General features: G+C 42.2%; 1 protein-coding gene across 1 annotated transcript; it reads left to right on the top strand.

The window, feature by feature from the left end:
• The first annotated feature begins 861 nt into the window (after positions 1-861).
• Positions 862-14,324, top strand: DYRK3 (dual specificity tyrosine phosphorylation regulated kinase 3). Its single transcript, XM_066261508.1, has 3 exons — positions 862-1,103; positions 2,913-3,024; positions 9,334-14,324. The coding sequence occupies exons 1-3, from the start codon at positions 1,027-1,029 to the stop codon at positions 10,906-10,908; spliced, it is 1,764 nt and encodes a 587-aa protein (XP_066117605.1). The 5' UTR covers positions 862-1,026; the 3' UTR covers positions 10,909-14,324.
• The last annotated feature ends 2,712 nt before the right edge of the window (positions 14,325-17,036 follow it).

Here is a 17,036-nt window from a genome sequence, read left to right as displayed (position 1 = left end):
TTTAACATTGATGTTACTAAGGTGTCTTAACTTTTCAGAAAACACCCCCCTCCGCCAACACATTCCACAGGAAAAGACAGGAAGCCTTCCAGCGGCCGGTGCAGCAGGAGGAAGACTGGGGACCTTGCACGCTTCTAGTTCAGGATTCACCAACTAGAAGATCCTGAGGAAGCGCGGCTCCTCTGGCCTCATTTTTCTCACTCCTAAAATGGCTCTTTGAGCCCTCCCATCCGTGGCACCCCACTGCAGGGGACTCAGTCCTCAGTTTATATTCTGGAAAGAGAGTTGAAATCTGTAAAAGAGGGCTGTCATTCTATATGGTCATTGAGATTAAAAAAAATATATATATATATATATGTGTATATATATATATATATACACATATATATATATAAACGTTCGAAAGCACTGGTGGTGTCACTAACTGGGCTTATCATTATTGCTCTCGTATGCAACTTATTGCCTGTGGGGCGGAGGCCTCAGTAGGATAGTCTAAAAATTACACATTTTTTTAATTCATTTTTAAAATTCACATTCAAAAGAGGTTTAGAACGTCACATTGCAACGTGCTAAGGGAGAGCGAACTTATAAAGTAGAAATGAGGACACAATCCACTGCCGGGGCCTTCCTCCAGCCCCCAGCCGCCGCCACCACCCCAGCCTTCGTCTCGCCACCTAGGGAACCCGCCCGCGGTGTAGGCGGCTCCCCGCCTCCAACCTGCTGGAGACTGCGCGGTGAGGGAGGGCCTCGGGCCCCGCCTCCGTGCGTAACCGCGTCTTGCGCAGAGGCGTTTCCCTGGGCGTGCCGCGGTTGCTAGGCGACCACCCTGCTCCCCCGCCTGCCACTGCCTTTCCTGTTCGCTACCGCCGGGGCCAGTCGTGAGCGAAGGCGCGCGGAGCTGCAGTGTCTGTACGAGGGTCCCCGGGGAGCGTAGTGGCCCAGGAGGCAGCCGCCCGGGCGCAGGTGGACGCTGCCCGCCGGACCCTCCAACTGCCGCCCCTCCCCCTGGGGATCCCGAGCTAGCAGATGGGAGGCACGGCTCGCGGGCCGGGACGGAAGGATGCGGGGCCGTCCGGAGCCGGACTCCCGCCCCAGCAGCGAAGGTAACGGCGCCGCCGGGTAACGGGCTGGAGGCGCCCGATTGAGCGGCTGGCGCTGGCAGGCGAGGTCGGGGGGCGGGGAAGGCCTGAACCCCAGCTGGAGAGACGGAGGAAGGGGTCTGGCCCCGTCCCGGGAACCGGCCCAACCCCTTCCTCTTCCATCAGCCCCCCACCCCGAGCCGGGGAGGGAGCTGGGGCGGGGGGGGGGCGGATACAGGGGAAGAGGAATTCTCACCCTTGGGATGATCTCTCAAGCCCTAGATCGGGGTGTATATGATAAGGAACTCTGAGGAGCTGGGACTTTTTAGCAGACTGAGGGAGACAGGGAGCAGTCTCTTTCAGAGAAGCCCTGTTGCTCAGAGCTGATAACCAAGGGTTGAACTCTTGGGGCTTTGCGGTGAGGGGTGCGATTTGGCTTTGGATATGCAGGTGAGGGGCTCTGCTGATAGTGCTTTCAGTGGATTCTATTTTGACAGATTCTCCACCGTGCTTTGTATTTTACTCATAAGTGGAGAGAAGAGCTCCATCCTCGCTTCGTTTGCATGGAGACTTCCTTGGATAATTTCCTCTGATGATTTATAAGAAATCTGTAGATCTTCTTTATCTTTTTCTCTTTAAATGTGGACCTCTGGCCTGTTTTGTGTGTTTTATTCCTACTTTTGACAGAGTCAGTCACACCCAGAATTTTAGTTATTGTCATTGAAGCAGTTTTCATTTCACCCAGAATGTGAGCATGTTTCAAAAAGAACATTTCAAAAATATTTGTCTTTTTTTTTTTTTTACGGTTTGTATTCTTATAACACATCAATTTAGAAAACTCGAACTATTTACAAAACAGTTTTTAAAGGCAACTGAAGTATTGCAGCATATTTTAAAAGATTTAAACAAAATCTTTCCCTGCAACCCAGTCATCATAATTGTATATCATGTAGAAATGATAGAATGAAGTGCTAATGTGTTTAATTGGGAAATCCATGTTCTTGGTGGTAGATGAAATACATTATTCAGGGCCATCTTGTGGATTAAATAAATATTCTTCGTCTTTTGTGTTTCCTTACTGGGGTGGAGGCAGTGTTAAAGAAGAGAGAAATGATCTTAAATCATTTAGCATTTAGCTTCCACCATCCACCAGAAAATGGAGTGGATAAAAAGAAGTGAAATTTAGAACATTGTGTAATTTAGAAGGATCCTTTAATATTAGCTGTAGTTTTTCTGCAAATTATGTAGATGTTAAATAGGTAAGAAAATAAAAAAAGAAGACAGACCTAAGAAGGCCTTTTATTTCTTGCCTGCGAGAACAGAGTGTGTAGACTGGAATTATTCTTCCAATTATAGCATGTGAAACACAGGCTCAGGAGGGACGCAGTGCAGCTCATGGTAGAGCTCAGATTAGAATCCAAATCTGAAAAATACAGTGACCCGTCTCTCTTTCTTTTTCCCCTTGTTTTGATTAATTTTGGGGCTTCAGATTCAAACTAGCCTTCATTTTCAAGTAGTAAATGAAATGAGATCCCTTTTGCTAGCCCTTGTTTTTAACAACATTTAGAAAGTAAGACTTCTTTGAACTATTTCAAGAGACAAACCTAGATATCCTCTACTTTCTCTTAAAAAAAGGAAAAACTTGGGTTTCCTTTCTTCCTCTACCAAACACCCCACTTGTTTGTATTCAATGCCAAAATAGAGTATAGACATTTATTTGTATTCATTCTTCTTTGTAGCAGGTATGAAGCAGTTAAGATACAGGATGTTTTGGAAATAAAAATTTATGTACATCAGTTACTAACAGATTTTATCTGTAATCCTTTCAACTAGATTGGGAGATGGTGTCTATGATACCTTCATGATGGTAGATGAAACCAAATGTCCACCCTGTTCGAATGTTCTCTGCAATCCTTCTGAACCAACTCTACCTAGAAGACTAAATGTAAGTATATGAAGTGATTCTTTGTGCTGTAATTGTCTGAAAAGGAGGAAGTGCTGCTTAATGCCCAAGGTACAGTTACATCTCTTTGACAGCCCGGAGCCTTTGTTTCCTTTTGGTTTTCTCTTGACTTTGGCATGTTAATTTCTGTGGTCTGAGTTTAGCTTTTCATATTGATTTTGATTTGGAGACCGCCTGTTCCTTTCAATCACTGGAATAAATTAGATGATATTAGGAAAAAATTAATATGCTACTTTTATCTAGGTTATATTTTGTTGTAGGATGATATATACAGTGTACAAAAGCTCCATTTAACAAAAACAAGGAATAGAAAATATCCCTGAGTTCATAGATCTGCAGGTTTTTCTCCTACAATATAGAAAGGTAGGTCTAGCTTGTTAGTATGCTAAAGAGAACCATTTTTTAGTTTAATTTCTTCTTTTTAAATTTTATTTTTAATGATAGTTGACATATAATATTAGTTTCAAGTATATAGCAGAGTGATTCTACATTTATACACCTTACACAGGGATCAAAGTGACATGTCTAGTACCAACCTGGCACCGTATGTAGTTGTTATGATGTTATTGACTGCATTTCCTATGCTATACTTTACATCCGGTGACTTATTTTATAACGAGAAGTTTATGCTTCTTAAGTTCCTTCTCCTTTTTCACCCCTCTGGCAACCATCAGTTTGAAGACACCTATTTTGCAGATGATAAATAATACGTGACAGCACAGTTTGGTTTATGAGGCACTTAATCATTTTAGAGACTGCAGAAATTTAGCTTTGGACACTGTTTTACTTAAGATAATAAAAAAACTAATTCATATTCCCTCAGCGTAGCAAGGAGAGCAGGGTTTGGACAAGTTCCATGACAAAGAGAAGGTATCCTGTGACTTTGAAATGTGTAGCATCTAATGAACAAATTATGAATAGACTAACATAATATTTCACCTTCATATTTCCGTGTTGAAGACCTAAAATTGTTTCTGAGTGAAAAAAAAATGACTTGTATTTTTCTTAGTCCTTCCCAACTTTTTTGTCAGCTTTTGCAAATCAGTCTTTTCACTACTTACAAGACTAATATTACAAAGTGTGGGCTAAATATATTTGGAAGGTTGGTCACCTTGTTTTTAATCTCCTCTCTGGAGTGAAGCAAGGTCCCTTTCCATTCTCTGTAAATGTATTTCTTTAACACGTGAAAACCTTTGAGAACCCCAGAACCACATATTCCTAGTGTTGCCCATCAGATTTCTTGGTTACTTGCTGCCAGTTAGCACCTCTGTAAGAGGCTGGTGCATTAACATGTGTCTTAAAGTTCCTTTTAACTTTAATTCAGAGTTGGCTAATGCTCATCACCTTCCAGGAGGTCAAATTGTATGTTTCAGGATCAAAATAAATTTCTTACTGTATGGTATTCAAAGTAATGGTTTTTGGGAAACAGGATTTTAGATTCTAGCCCAATGGTGTCTTTGCACACTTTGTTGAAAAATGCTTTTTGACCTCTTGGTTACACTTACAGTTCATGATCCCATGAATCTATCCTGACACCTTTTTACACAAAGTCTTTTAGTGTCATTGTTTATTCAAGATATACTTACATTCTCATTTTAACACAACGCATCGGCTCATAGGCTTTTATTGGGTTAAGCTTTATGTTGCAGAGATTTGGGGTCAAGAACTGGGGAGAGGGTAGTGTCTTATGTCTAGATGAAAAAGATTTTAACTTCTTAATAAGATCTTTAAGACTTGATTAATACAGTTGAAGATTCTATTTGAAATGTCAAGAGACTTCCAAATTAACAGTGTGTGTAAAGCATTCTTAAATAAAACATTATTAAGCTGGCATTATCTGTCTCTCTGGATATATAGTAATTACATAGTTATTTGGTATAGTTGATCATGTACATTGCTTGGTTATTGTGATAATAAATCCAGACTAGAAATATACAGTGTTTTAAAACTATTACACTCTAGCATGTGTGAAAACTGTAGCTTCTCCTAGAACAATGGAAGGAAGATTTTATTTATAGCACAGCAGACTTGATACATAATTGATTCAGGCCAGTATTACAGGAAAGGAAAGAACTCTAAGGAGAGAACCCCTTCCTGTGTGGAAAAATTCCTTCCTGGAATTCTTCAGATGGACTGGAGATTGGAACCCTGATAATCCATAATGAACTATACCTGAAGTATCATGTTCTGTTCTGGGAGCTACATTTTGAGGGAGACCTAAAGTACAGCCTGATTGAGAGCGTGAATAGGATAATGAGGAGCCTGACACAAGCCGTGAGAGGGAGAGAATGTAATAGGGATGGTGACCCTAAAAACTGCTAGGGGCAGGTCAGCTCCTTTTAGCTATCTGAGGGCTTTGATGTGAAATTTGGATACTTCTGTGTAGTTCCAGAGGGCAAAATAAGACTTAATTTTCAGGGAGAGAGATTTAGGTTTGCTTTTTGGAAAAAGCGTGAGTCAGGAAATCAAAGTGACATTTTTAATCTTACTGTAAGAGTTCTGTGAAAATTAAGTTTCTGTGCTGTATCTGTTCTTATTAATGTCCTGTAACTGAGATCCTCTGTTGATCACAAACAGAAATGAAGACCTCCAGAGCTAGTGTAGTCTTAATGTAGGCAGAGTAGGTGAAATACCCAGGGATGGACCCTGGACCGCAAATACCTTTTCTATCAACTTGTCATTGGTGACTGCAGTTCCTACAGAGTAATGCCTTTGAGTTAGGGTGTTCCCCTTCCGTTCAAGTTTAAATATCTCTGGAGAGGTGACATATAGCAAGTTGAAATTAAGTTTTATGTGGGGGAGAAAGTGGGCGAGGTGTTTCTGTGCATCCCCAGGGAAAGACTATTGTGGGCGCCTTGACGGAGCAGAAGGCACATTTAGTGCCAGATGTCTAGTGGAGGGAGACTGGGAATATGGAAGAAGGCATCACAGAGAGAGGAGATAATCTGAAAGGGGAAAGGGAGGGTGTATAAGAGTTTAAATATATATATTCCTTGATATATTAGGAATTATTATTACCAGTATTCTTAAAATGTTTTATAGTTTGTGAGGGTCTTTCATATATTATTATTAATTTATTCGTACAACATCCTGTCCACATTCTACAGATAAACTGAGGCTAAGAAATTGGGCTAAAGCTTAAGAAACCTTTCCAGGGACTTACAGCTGTTAAGCAGTATAGTCAGGACCTGAACCCAGGCCTTCTGACTTCACCTTGCTGCGTGATGTGTCCCCAAGACTAGCAGTAAATATTCATATGCGTTTAAGTTAGGGAGTAAAAATGTTAAAGAAAACTGGCTGAGGTGCATGCAAATATTCATTTTGTTATATGTATCTACCTAAAACCAAACAATTATCATTCCCTAGTGTAGCCAAAGTGTCTCCTAATAGATTGTAGTTCCTTGAGAACACCTATGTTTTTGTTTTTCATTTTTTAGTATTTGTAATAGTGAGCAATAAGTGTTCATGTGAATGTTGGATGGATGGATAAGACCTTCATATTTTTTCATCCTTAAAAACAGGAATAGTTACTAGATTTAATCATTGATGCAAAAAATCTTGCATTATATTTTATAAAATAAATATTTTTTAAAGTTATTTAGGTTATATTAGAAGGCCTTTTATATTTTTAGTGATAGCTATTAATTTTAGTATCAGACAGATCTTTCCTAGTCCATATCTCACCTCCTTACTTTAAAACTAAACGCCAAAGTGTGGCTATTGTTGTCCTGGCTGCTTCTTAGCTGTAGCACTCTATAGTCTACGGCCATACCACCCTGGACGCGCCCGATCTCGTCTGTAGTACTCTATAAATGTTTAATTTGATTAAATGACCTAAAAGGAGGAGGCAAGAACCAATGTTTTGCTTTTGTGGGGGTTTTTTTTTGGTATTTTTCCGAAGCTGGAAACGGGGATAGACAGTCAGACAGACTCCCGCATGCGCCCAACCGGGATCCACCCGGCACGCCCACCAGGGGGCGACGCTCTGCCCACCAGGGGGCGATGCTCTGCCCCTCCGGGGCGTCGCTCTGTCGCGACTAGAGCCACTCTAGCGCCTGGGGCAGAGGCCAAGGAGCCATCCCCAGCGCCCGGGCCATCCTTGCTCCAATGGAGCCTCGCTGCGGGAGGGGAAGAGAGAGACAGAGAGGAAGGAGAGGGGGAGGGGTGGAGAAGCAGATGGGCGCTTCTCCTGTGTGCCCTGGCCGGGAATCGAACCCGGGAATCGAACCCGGGACTTCTGCACGCCAGGCCGACGCTCTACCACTGAGCCAACCGGCCAGGGCCCAATGTTTTGCTTTTATAACTTAAGATTAAGAGCTGTCTTTAAAAGAGTAGGTCAACACTTAAATATTTTCATCATTTTTATTGTTTTTCTTTATATTTTCATATTTTATATTGTTACGTAGTTCAGGTAATAGGCCAGGTGTTGTTTATTTAGGTTATATTAAAATTCTGTCTTTAAAGGCTTGACCACTTTGGATCATTACTTTTAAACTTTTATCATATTCTTTAGAGAGTATAACTATAGTTCAGAGCTGCCCTGGAATTATCTACCCCTGATCATAGAGGCTGTCAGAAATTGTCAAACAGATCCGAGTACAGTTCTTTAGGGTTTATTCAGAGAAACAGATGTTCTTTGAAATGTCCCAGAATTATTTTTTTAATGGCAGATTTAACATTTTTTTCTTAAAAAACTTTTTTTTTAATTTCTACCTAGTGATTGATTATTATTTTATATATGATATGTATATTTAGCGAGAGAGAGGAGCATTCATTTGTTGCTCCACTTGTGCGTTCATTGGTCACTTCCCATGTGTGCCCTGACCAGGGGTCAACCCACAATCTTGGCGTTTCAGGGCGATGCTCAACCAACTGAGCCAACCAGCCAGGGCTAATATTTATTTTTCTTGTTTTTTTCTTTCCCCTTATCACCTTCTAAAGTTTTTCTTCATTTATTTGTGTTTGTTGTTTTAGTGTTTGGCTTTTTTATTTTCTCTTCCTCCATCTCATTTCAGAAAATCTTGATTCATTTCAGAGGCAAGTTTCTTCTGTAGGTTACTGTTTTTTGCAAAGGTTAAGCAAAATCAAGTAAAAAGAGTAGTAATATGTCTTTTTGTTCTTTAATTTATTGATTTTAGAGGGAGAGAGAGAGAAACATTGATTTGTTCCACTTACTTGTGCATTGATTGGTTGATTCTTCTATGTACCCTCACTGGGGATGGAACCTGCAACCTTGGCGTCTCGGGACGACACTTGAACCAACTGAGCTGCCCGGCCAGGGCAAGTAATAGTAGTCTTTATCACCGAGGCTCATGCTAAGAAAGAGTAGGTGTATGTGTACGGGAGAGGGAGAGAGACCCTTTATAAGAGAATTTTTACTAGAAGTGCCAGGGCATTAGATTCTCATTCTCATTCAGATACATAAAGAATTTTAGATGATCTCAAGACTTCTTTTTTTGCCTTAGAACTTGATTCAATGAACTGAGCTAGAAAGCTGCGGTAACTTATTTAGGGACCTAAGAGTAGATGATACGGCCTGAGTTGGTTCCAGGTGATGGTCAGCATTCAGCCCCTCTGGAGAGCCAGTAGTACAGGCAGCAGGGGAACCTGGTGCCAAGTTATTTTAATTCAAAGGGCCCTGGACTGACAGAAGACCAGGGTTCAAATCCTGCCTCTGTTTTTTAATAATACATACTTTGTTATGTACAGAACACTTCACCATCATATAAACATTGTTTTGATCATGCTTATAATGCCTCAAGATTTGGAAATATACTTGAAGTCATTAGTAAAAAATATAAAACAGTATGTATATATGTAGATACATATGCGCGTGCGCACACACAGACACACACACACTGACAATCAAGTGCCAGATTTTGTGGTAGACTTGAAACTCTAGTGAAGATGTGAGGTTAATTAGTATGGACTTAAAGTAGTTCTAAGTGGAAGAGAGAGGACTTGAATTGGGCTTTGAAAGAGTGTACGATTTGAGTGACTGGGGAGAAAACATTCTCAGTAAAAAGACATACCTATTACAAGGACCCTAGGCTGGTTAAGGTATGGTGAAAGGACAATCTTGTGAACAAAGCAAGGGTAAGGATGTCTAGAATACTCAGGGAGTCTGAGGTTTAATATAACAAAGTTTCTAGACACCTGCTTTTTATATCTCACTTTTATGTCATTTTAACAACTGGATATGTTTTGTTGTATTGGGAGGGGGTGAGGATTCTTTCATCCTTCCATTGGTTTTTGTGATTTTAATGGTATATTCATTTTTCTTTTCCATAGATCACCACTGAGCAGTTAACAAGAGATCATACTAAGGGCTTTCTGAATGGAGGCGAAATGAAGGTAGAACAGCTGTTTCAAGAATTTGGCAATAGAAGATCTGATACTTTTCAATCAGATGGCGTCAGTGACTCTGAAAAATACTCTCCTACTGTTTCTCAGGGTAAAAGCTCAGATAGTTTGCCTACGGTAAAATCCAGCGGTTCACCCAAAGTGTCCAAAGCTGTGCCTCTGACTCCAGAGCAAGCACTAAAGCAGTACAAACACCAACTCACTGCTTATGAGAAGCTGGAAATCGCCAGTTACCCAGAAATCTACTTTGTGGGTCCAAATGCCAAAAAAAGACACGGAGTTCTTGGTGGTCCCAATAATGGGGGGTATGATGATGCAGAAGGGGCTTATATTCATGTACCTCGAGACCATCTAGCTTATCGATATGAGGTGCTTAAAATTATTGGCAAGGGAAGTTTTGGGCAGGTCGCCCGGGTCTATGATCACAAACTCCGACAGTACGTGGCCCTGAAGATGGTGCGCAACGAAAAGCGTTTCCACCGTCAAGCCGCTGAGGAGATCCGGATTTTGGAGCACCTGAGGAAGCAGGATAAAACTGGTAGCATGAATGTTATCCACATGCTGGAAAGTTTCACATTCCGGAACCATGTTTGCATGACCTTTGAATTGCTGAGCATAGACCTTTATGAGCTAATTAAAAAAAACAAGTTTCAGGGTTTTAGCGTCCAGTTAGTACGAAAATTTGCTCAATCCATTTTGCAATCCTTGGATGCTCTCCACAAAAATAAGATCATCCACTGTGACCTGAAGCCAGAAAATATTCTCCTGAAGCACCATGGGCGCAGTGCGACTAAGGTCATTGACTTTGGGTCCAGCTGTTTCGAGTACCAGAAGTTGTACACTTATATCCAGTCTCGGTTCTACAGAGCTCCGGAGGTCATCTTAGGAGGCCGCTACAGCACGCCTATCGACATATGGAGTTTTGGTTGCATCCTTGCCGAACTTTTAACAGGACAGCCTCTCTTCCCTGGGGAGGATGAAGGAGACCAGTTGGCCTGTATTATGGAGCTCCTAGGGATGCCGCCACCCAAACTTCTGGAGCAGTCCAAGCGTGCCAAGTACTTCATTAACTCCAAGGGCCTGCCTCGCTACTGCTCTGTGACCACTCAGGCAGATGGGAGGGTTGTGCTTGTGGGGGGTCGCTCATGTAGGGGTAAAAAGCGGGGTCCCCCAGGCAGCAAAGACTGGGTGACAGCACTGAAAGGGTGTGATGACTACTTGTTTATAGAGTTTTTGAAAAGGTGTCTTCATTGGGACCCCTCTGCCCGCCTGACGCCAGCTCAAGCTTTAAGACACCCTTGGATTAGCAAGTCTGTCCCCCGACCTCTCACTATTGAGAAGGGGTCAGGAAAACGGGTAGTAAATCCTGTGAATGCTTTCCAGGGACTGGGTTCCAAGCTGCCTCCAGTTGTTGGCATAGCCAATAAGCTTAAAGCTAACTTAATGTCTGAAACCAATGGTGGTATACCTCTGTGCAGTGTGTTGCCAAAATTGATTAGCTGATGGACAGTGAGATGCTCAGAAATACATACACATGTATATATTTTTAATTATCTTGCAAACCTGAAAATGGAAAAAAGAAAAATACAAGCCATTGGTGGATATGTTTTTGTTAGACTAGGTTTTTTTTCACAAGGCAAAACATTTTTGTATAGCTGTAAAAAGAACTCAAGGGCTAATTACCTAACCAGCTTGTATTGGCCATCCTGGAATATACATTAAATGACTTTTTATAGGTCTATGCATCTTTGTTATTATTGTCAGAAGTACATTAGCCTGTCTGTTGTTATATTGGTTTAAGTCCCTTTCTGTCAAGCTAGACCAAAAAGTCTCTTCTGACTGTCTCTCACTTCTAATCTCCCTCAGCATCTGTTCCCGAGAAGTAATTTGGGACATGGCAGCAGTTATGGATGAGAGCTGAAGCCAGTTCTCTTGCCCCAGCGGGCCATTCTGTGGGCTCATTCTAGGTGACGGCTCACAGTGGAGTTCCGGGTGGAGGAAGCTCTGGGCAGCTGTTGGTCACCTGAGGAACTGGTGTTCCTGCTTGTTCATGACTCATTTGTTTTCTCTTCAATTCTGTATTATGTAGTGTTTTTATTTTATGTTGTAGTTATTTTTAAGTTGTTTTTTTTTTGTCTCTGATTTGTTTCTTGGGCGCTCAAAGCATTTTACTGAGTCAGATGCCTTCCTCCCCCCGGTCTCTAAGGAAGACAAAGCAGCTTCCTTACCCCAAGTGACCCAGACGTTAAAGGTAGAGTTGGCATGCAAACTGCAGTTTCCTCATTCCTGGGAACCCCAGGGACCGGCCTCCTTGCTACATTTTTATGGACTCTCTTCCTTACAAAAGTGATCACTATCAGGTAAACATAACTGGTTTCTTTGCTTTCTCTCCTCTTTTTCCAGCTGTCTGCCACCTTACTGTGCCACAGTTTTCCCACTTTCAATTTAAACCGGGGGTCAGGAACCTATGGCTCACAAGCCAGGTGTGGCTCTTTTGATGGCTGCATCTGGCTCACAGACAAATCTTTAATAAAAAAAAACGTTAAAAATATAAAATATTCTCATGTATTACAATCCATTCATTTCCTATCACTCATGTTCATGGTTGCGGGTGGCTGGAGCCAATCACAGCCGTCCTCTGGGACAACACCAAATTTTTATTGGATAATGCGTAATGTACACAGGTCGTTGTGAGGTCAGGAAGTAAACTAACTTCACTCCTTTTAATCAAGTAGTCAGCTAGCTAACTGCAGAAATCCTTTTGACGAAGAAGATGGCTAAAAGAAAAAAAGATGAGTAGTATCGTACTTTTCAGCAGGAATGGACAGAGGAATTCGCCTTTGTGGAGAGATCAGGTTCTGCAGTGTGTGTAATATGCAGTGATAAAATTGCATCGATGAAACGGTCAAATATAAAGCAGCACTTTGACACATGCCATACTACATTTGCATCAAAATATCCAGCGGGGGACAGCAGGAAGAAAGCATGTCAAGAGCTACTGTGCAGAGTGCAAGCTAGTCAGCAGCAACTCCGTGTTTGGACCCAACAAGGTGACTGGAATTCGGCTAGCTTTGCTGGTGTTTTAGCAATTGTGAGAAATAGAAAGCCACTCACAGATGGGGAGTATGCCAAACATTCATGCTTGATGTTGCCAATGAACTTTTTGACGACTTTTCGGATAAAGACAAGATAATCAAACGAATAAAAGACATGCCTCTGTCGGCAAGAACTGTTCACGATTGTACCATCATGATGGCAAATCAAATTGAGGCAACACAAGTGAAGGACATAAATGCAGCACCATTCTTTTCTCTCGCTTTGGATGAGTCAACAGATGTAAGCCATTTATCCCAGTTCGGTGTAATTGCAAGGTATGCTGTCAGTGACACACTATGTGAGGAAAGTCTTGCTGTTTTGCCTATGAAAGAGACAACAAGAAGGGAGGATTTATTCAAGTCTTTCACTGAGTTAGCTAAAGAAAAACTACTGATGGATAAACTTATTTCGGTGTGTACTGATGGTGCTCCGTGCATGGTGGGGAAAAACAGGATTCATAGCACTTCTTCGTGAACATGAAAAGAGACCCATCCTAAGTTTTTACTGCATCCTACATCAGGAGGCGCTTTGTGCTCAGATGTGTGGTGAGCAGCTTGGTGAGGTGATGTCGCTGGTCATTCAGGTGGTCAACTTTATTGTTGCCCGAGCTTTAAATGATCACCAGTTTAAAACACTGCTGGATGAAATTGGGAATAATTATCCTGGTCTGCTTCTGCATAGCAATGTGTGTTGGTTGTCAAGAGGGAAGGTGCTCAGCCGTTTTGCGGCTTGTCTGAGCAAAATCCAGACTTTTCTTGAAATGAAAAATGTTGAGCATCCTGAGTTAGCTAACACTGAGTGGCTCCTGAAGTTCTACTATCTCGTGGACATGACTGAACATCTGAACCAGCTAAATGTGAAAATGCAAGGCGTTGGAAATACAGTCTTATCCCTTCAACAAGCAGTGTTGGCATTTGAAAACAAGCTGGAACACTTTATTGCTGACATTGAAACAGGTTGTTTACTACACTTTGAAAAATTGGGAGAGTTTAAAGATGCATGCACAGCAAGTGACCCTGCTCAACATCTTTATCTCCAGCAGCTAGAGGGCTTCACATTTAATCTCCTGCAGTCATTCAAAGTACGCTTTGGAGAATTTCGTGAGCGCACTCATCTTTTTAAGTTCATCACCCATCCCATCCACACGAGTGTGCAGTGGACAGTGCCGACCTGAGTTACATTTCTGGTGTCTCTGTCAGAGATTTTGAGCTACAAGCTGCTGACCTGAAGGCCTCAGCCATGTGGGTAAGTTCAAGTCACTGAACGAAGATTTGGAAAGACTTGCACGACAGCAAGCAGAGTTGGTGAGCAAACACAAATGGGGAGAAATGAAAAAACTTCAACCCGCGGACCAGCTGATTATCAAAACTTGGAATATGCTTCCCATCACATACTGCACACTGCAGCTTGTGAGTATTGCTGTACTGACAATGTTTGGCTCTACGTATGCATGTGAGCAGTCTTTCTCACATCTAAAGAACATTAAGACCAACCTATGATCACACTATTTAACGGATGGAAATCTCAACGCCTGCATGAAGCTTAACCTCACCACATATCAACCAGACTACAAAGCCATCAGCAAAACCTTGCAGCATCAGACCTTGCATTAATGGTAAGAAGTACATTATTCATCACTGGTTAGCAACAGCATAACAATGTTATTAAAAAGAATTCAGACTTATTGTACTTTAAAAGTGTTGGTCTTACATAAAATGCACATATTTACTTGTATTTAGTGTTAAACATATTGTATGGCTCTCACAAAATTACATTTTAAAATATGTGGCGTTCATGGCTCTCTCAGCCAAAAAGGTCGCTGACCCCTGATTTAAACCAAAGACTAGTCCCTAGATCCGTGATGGCGAACGTTTTTATAAAAAACGCCCACTTTTGCAGTGCTGGTCAACCCGATCCCTCCCACCCACTAGTGGGTGTTTCACCTTTCATGGTGGGCCAATCATGGCGCCATTTGGTTGCTCCACTACTGCCCACCATGAAAGGTGGACCGCCCATTAGTGGGCTGGAGGTACCAGGTTGACCAGCCCTGCAAAAGTGGGCGGTTTTTATAAAAAGGTTCGCCATCACAGCCCTAGATTCTGAATGAACTTCAGTTATAACAAGAAAATTTAGAAACTAGTATTTATCCGTTTTATTTCTCTGTATTCAACATCCTTTCTTTTTCTCTGCAAGATTTAAGCAGGACTGGTAATAACCTAATTGTTAACGAAATGTTATTAAGACAGATAGAGAAGAGGCAGTAACCAAGTACCTCACTGTTGCTGGTTCTATATCCCCTCCCCCCACCTTCCTCTGCTTCCAGCCTCCACAGAAACAAGTGTGTGCCAAATTCTGTCCTTAGTGTGCACCCTGAAGGAAACCATTGCTTCTTACCACTTCGTTCTCAGGATTAGCCAGTGCCTTTTCTACTCTAGAATTTGGACTCTGCAAACTACAAGAGCAGGAGGCTTCTTTCTTTGGGCAACAGAGTAACAAAAATAAGAAAAATATCATGGCATATTATTCAAGTAACTTCTGCCTTATCCAAAAAGTATTTCCAATTGCCATAGCACAGGCTGTGAAAAATGAGAATGAGCAAATGACCAGAGCCTTCCCTGATGGCAGGGAAGTGTCCAGACTGAAGCCTCAGCCTCTGAAAGGAGGGTGTCCTGGTACTTCTGGTGACTAAGCAATTTGACTATTAGAGCTTTCACAGCCTGACCAGGCGGTGGTACAGTGGATAAAGCGTCAGCCTGGGACACTGAGGACACAGGTTTGAAACCCTGAGGTCATCAGCTTGAGCACAGGCTCACTAACTTGAACATGGGGTCACTAGCTTGAGTGGGATCATAGACATGACCCCATGGTCACTTGCTTGAAGCCCAAATTTGCTGGCATGAAGCCCCAGGTCACTAGCTTGAGCCTAAGGTTGCTGGCTTGAAGCCTAAGGTCACTGGCTTGAGCCCGAGGTCTCTGGCTTGAGCCCTAGGTCGCTGGCTTGAGTAAGGGGTCACTGACTCAGCTGAAGCCCCCTGGTCAAGGCACATAGTAGAAGCAATCAATGAACAACTGATGTCCTGCAACTATGAGTTGATGCTTCTCATCTCTCTCCCTTTCTTCTGTCTGTTTCCATCTATCAGTCTGTATCTCTTTCTCAAAATAATAATAATAATAACAATAACCTTCACAATTTCCTTTACTCCTGGTTTACAAAAGGCAATGGAATACATTCCTCCTTTAGGTCCCTCTGACTCCTGCTTAATTCTCTAGCTTGCGAAGTTGGGTCAAATCTCCTGTGTTATCTGGGCAGAGCATATGTTGAGGTGGTTTTGCCAGTTCCTATCAGTATGGAAGACTTGCTCTTTCAAGAAAACTGTCCAGAGAACTCTACCCCAAACAACTGACGTGCACTAACCTCCTGTTTGCGTTTTTAGTGAGAGGTCTCCCCAGTCAGCCAGCACCGTGTGGCAGAGGAAAAGCAAACCCAGGGCTAAAGCTGGCGTGTGGTCGTTCCTGTGTGTTGAAAGGACTGTAAGGTTATTGAAACCGGGTCAAGTGACAGGATATGGACAACCTGTGACACTAGACAAATTCTAGAAAGTTCTAGGGAGGTGAATGGATGCGTTTCTGCCTAAATTTGGCAAGCTAGAGAGTGACACAGAGCAGAGTCATTCAAGTTGGCATGTCTCTTCTGTGGGCTGATTCAAGTTTGGGGGGAGTAGGCTGCTTAAACACGTGGTGGTGTTTGTGCCAGATGGATTTAGGGAGGTTTATGAGTAGGTTTCAAGTTTAGGAACAAGTTGTAGGTTTTAGAGGCTATCACCCTATGCCTCCTTTTTTCAGTCACTTAAATTTTTGCTTGGATCTTTTCCCAGCCATAGCAATGAGTGACTGAATTGGACTAGCATTATGCAAAGGTTCAAAATGTGTCTTACAGTTACTGGGTTGTTCTCTTGCCATTTCTGTTCTTCAGGTGATTTCAAGGAACAGATCAAGTTAGTTGCCTTCTTTTACTGATTTTGAAATTGACAAAATCAACTGAGTTTCCAAATTCCTTAATGACACAGTGAAAAGAGTTGGATAGGAATTTTTGTGTTACTTCATTCCTAAAATCATTTTGTCTTTTAACCTGGAGAATTGGCTAATCTCACTAATAACCTGCTCATTGTATTAACTGTCTTACCTTCTGCCCTCCCAGTGATTGGTCTGTTTATTCATCATGTGCTATCACGATTTCTCCTTATATTAGAATGCAAGCTTCAAGTGGGTAGGCCCATGACTTCATGATGCTCTAAGTTGGCGATTTCAACCACTGTGCTGCAAGAATTTTTATTAATTAATTGATTTTTTGTATTTTTCCGAAGTTGGAAACGGGGAGGCAGTCAGACAGACTCCCACATGCACCCGACTGGGATCCACCCGGCACACCCACCAGGGGGCAATGCTCTGCCTATCTGGGGTGTTGCTCTGTTGCAACCAGAGCCATTCTAGCACCTGAGACAGAGGCCACAGTGCCATTCTCAGCGCCCAGGCCA

The sequence above is a fragment of the Saccopteryx bilineata genome, chromosome 2, assembly GCF_036850765.1.
Source record: "Saccopteryx bilineata isolate mSacBil1 chromosome 2, mSacBil1_pri_phased_curated, whole genome shotgun sequence".
Lineage (NCBI taxonomy): Eukaryota > Metazoa > Chordata > Mammalia > Chiroptera > Emballonuridae > Saccopteryx > Saccopteryx bilineata.
Note: the sequence above shows the minus strand (reverse complement) of the source record. Positions and strands in the feature narration are given on the sequence as shown.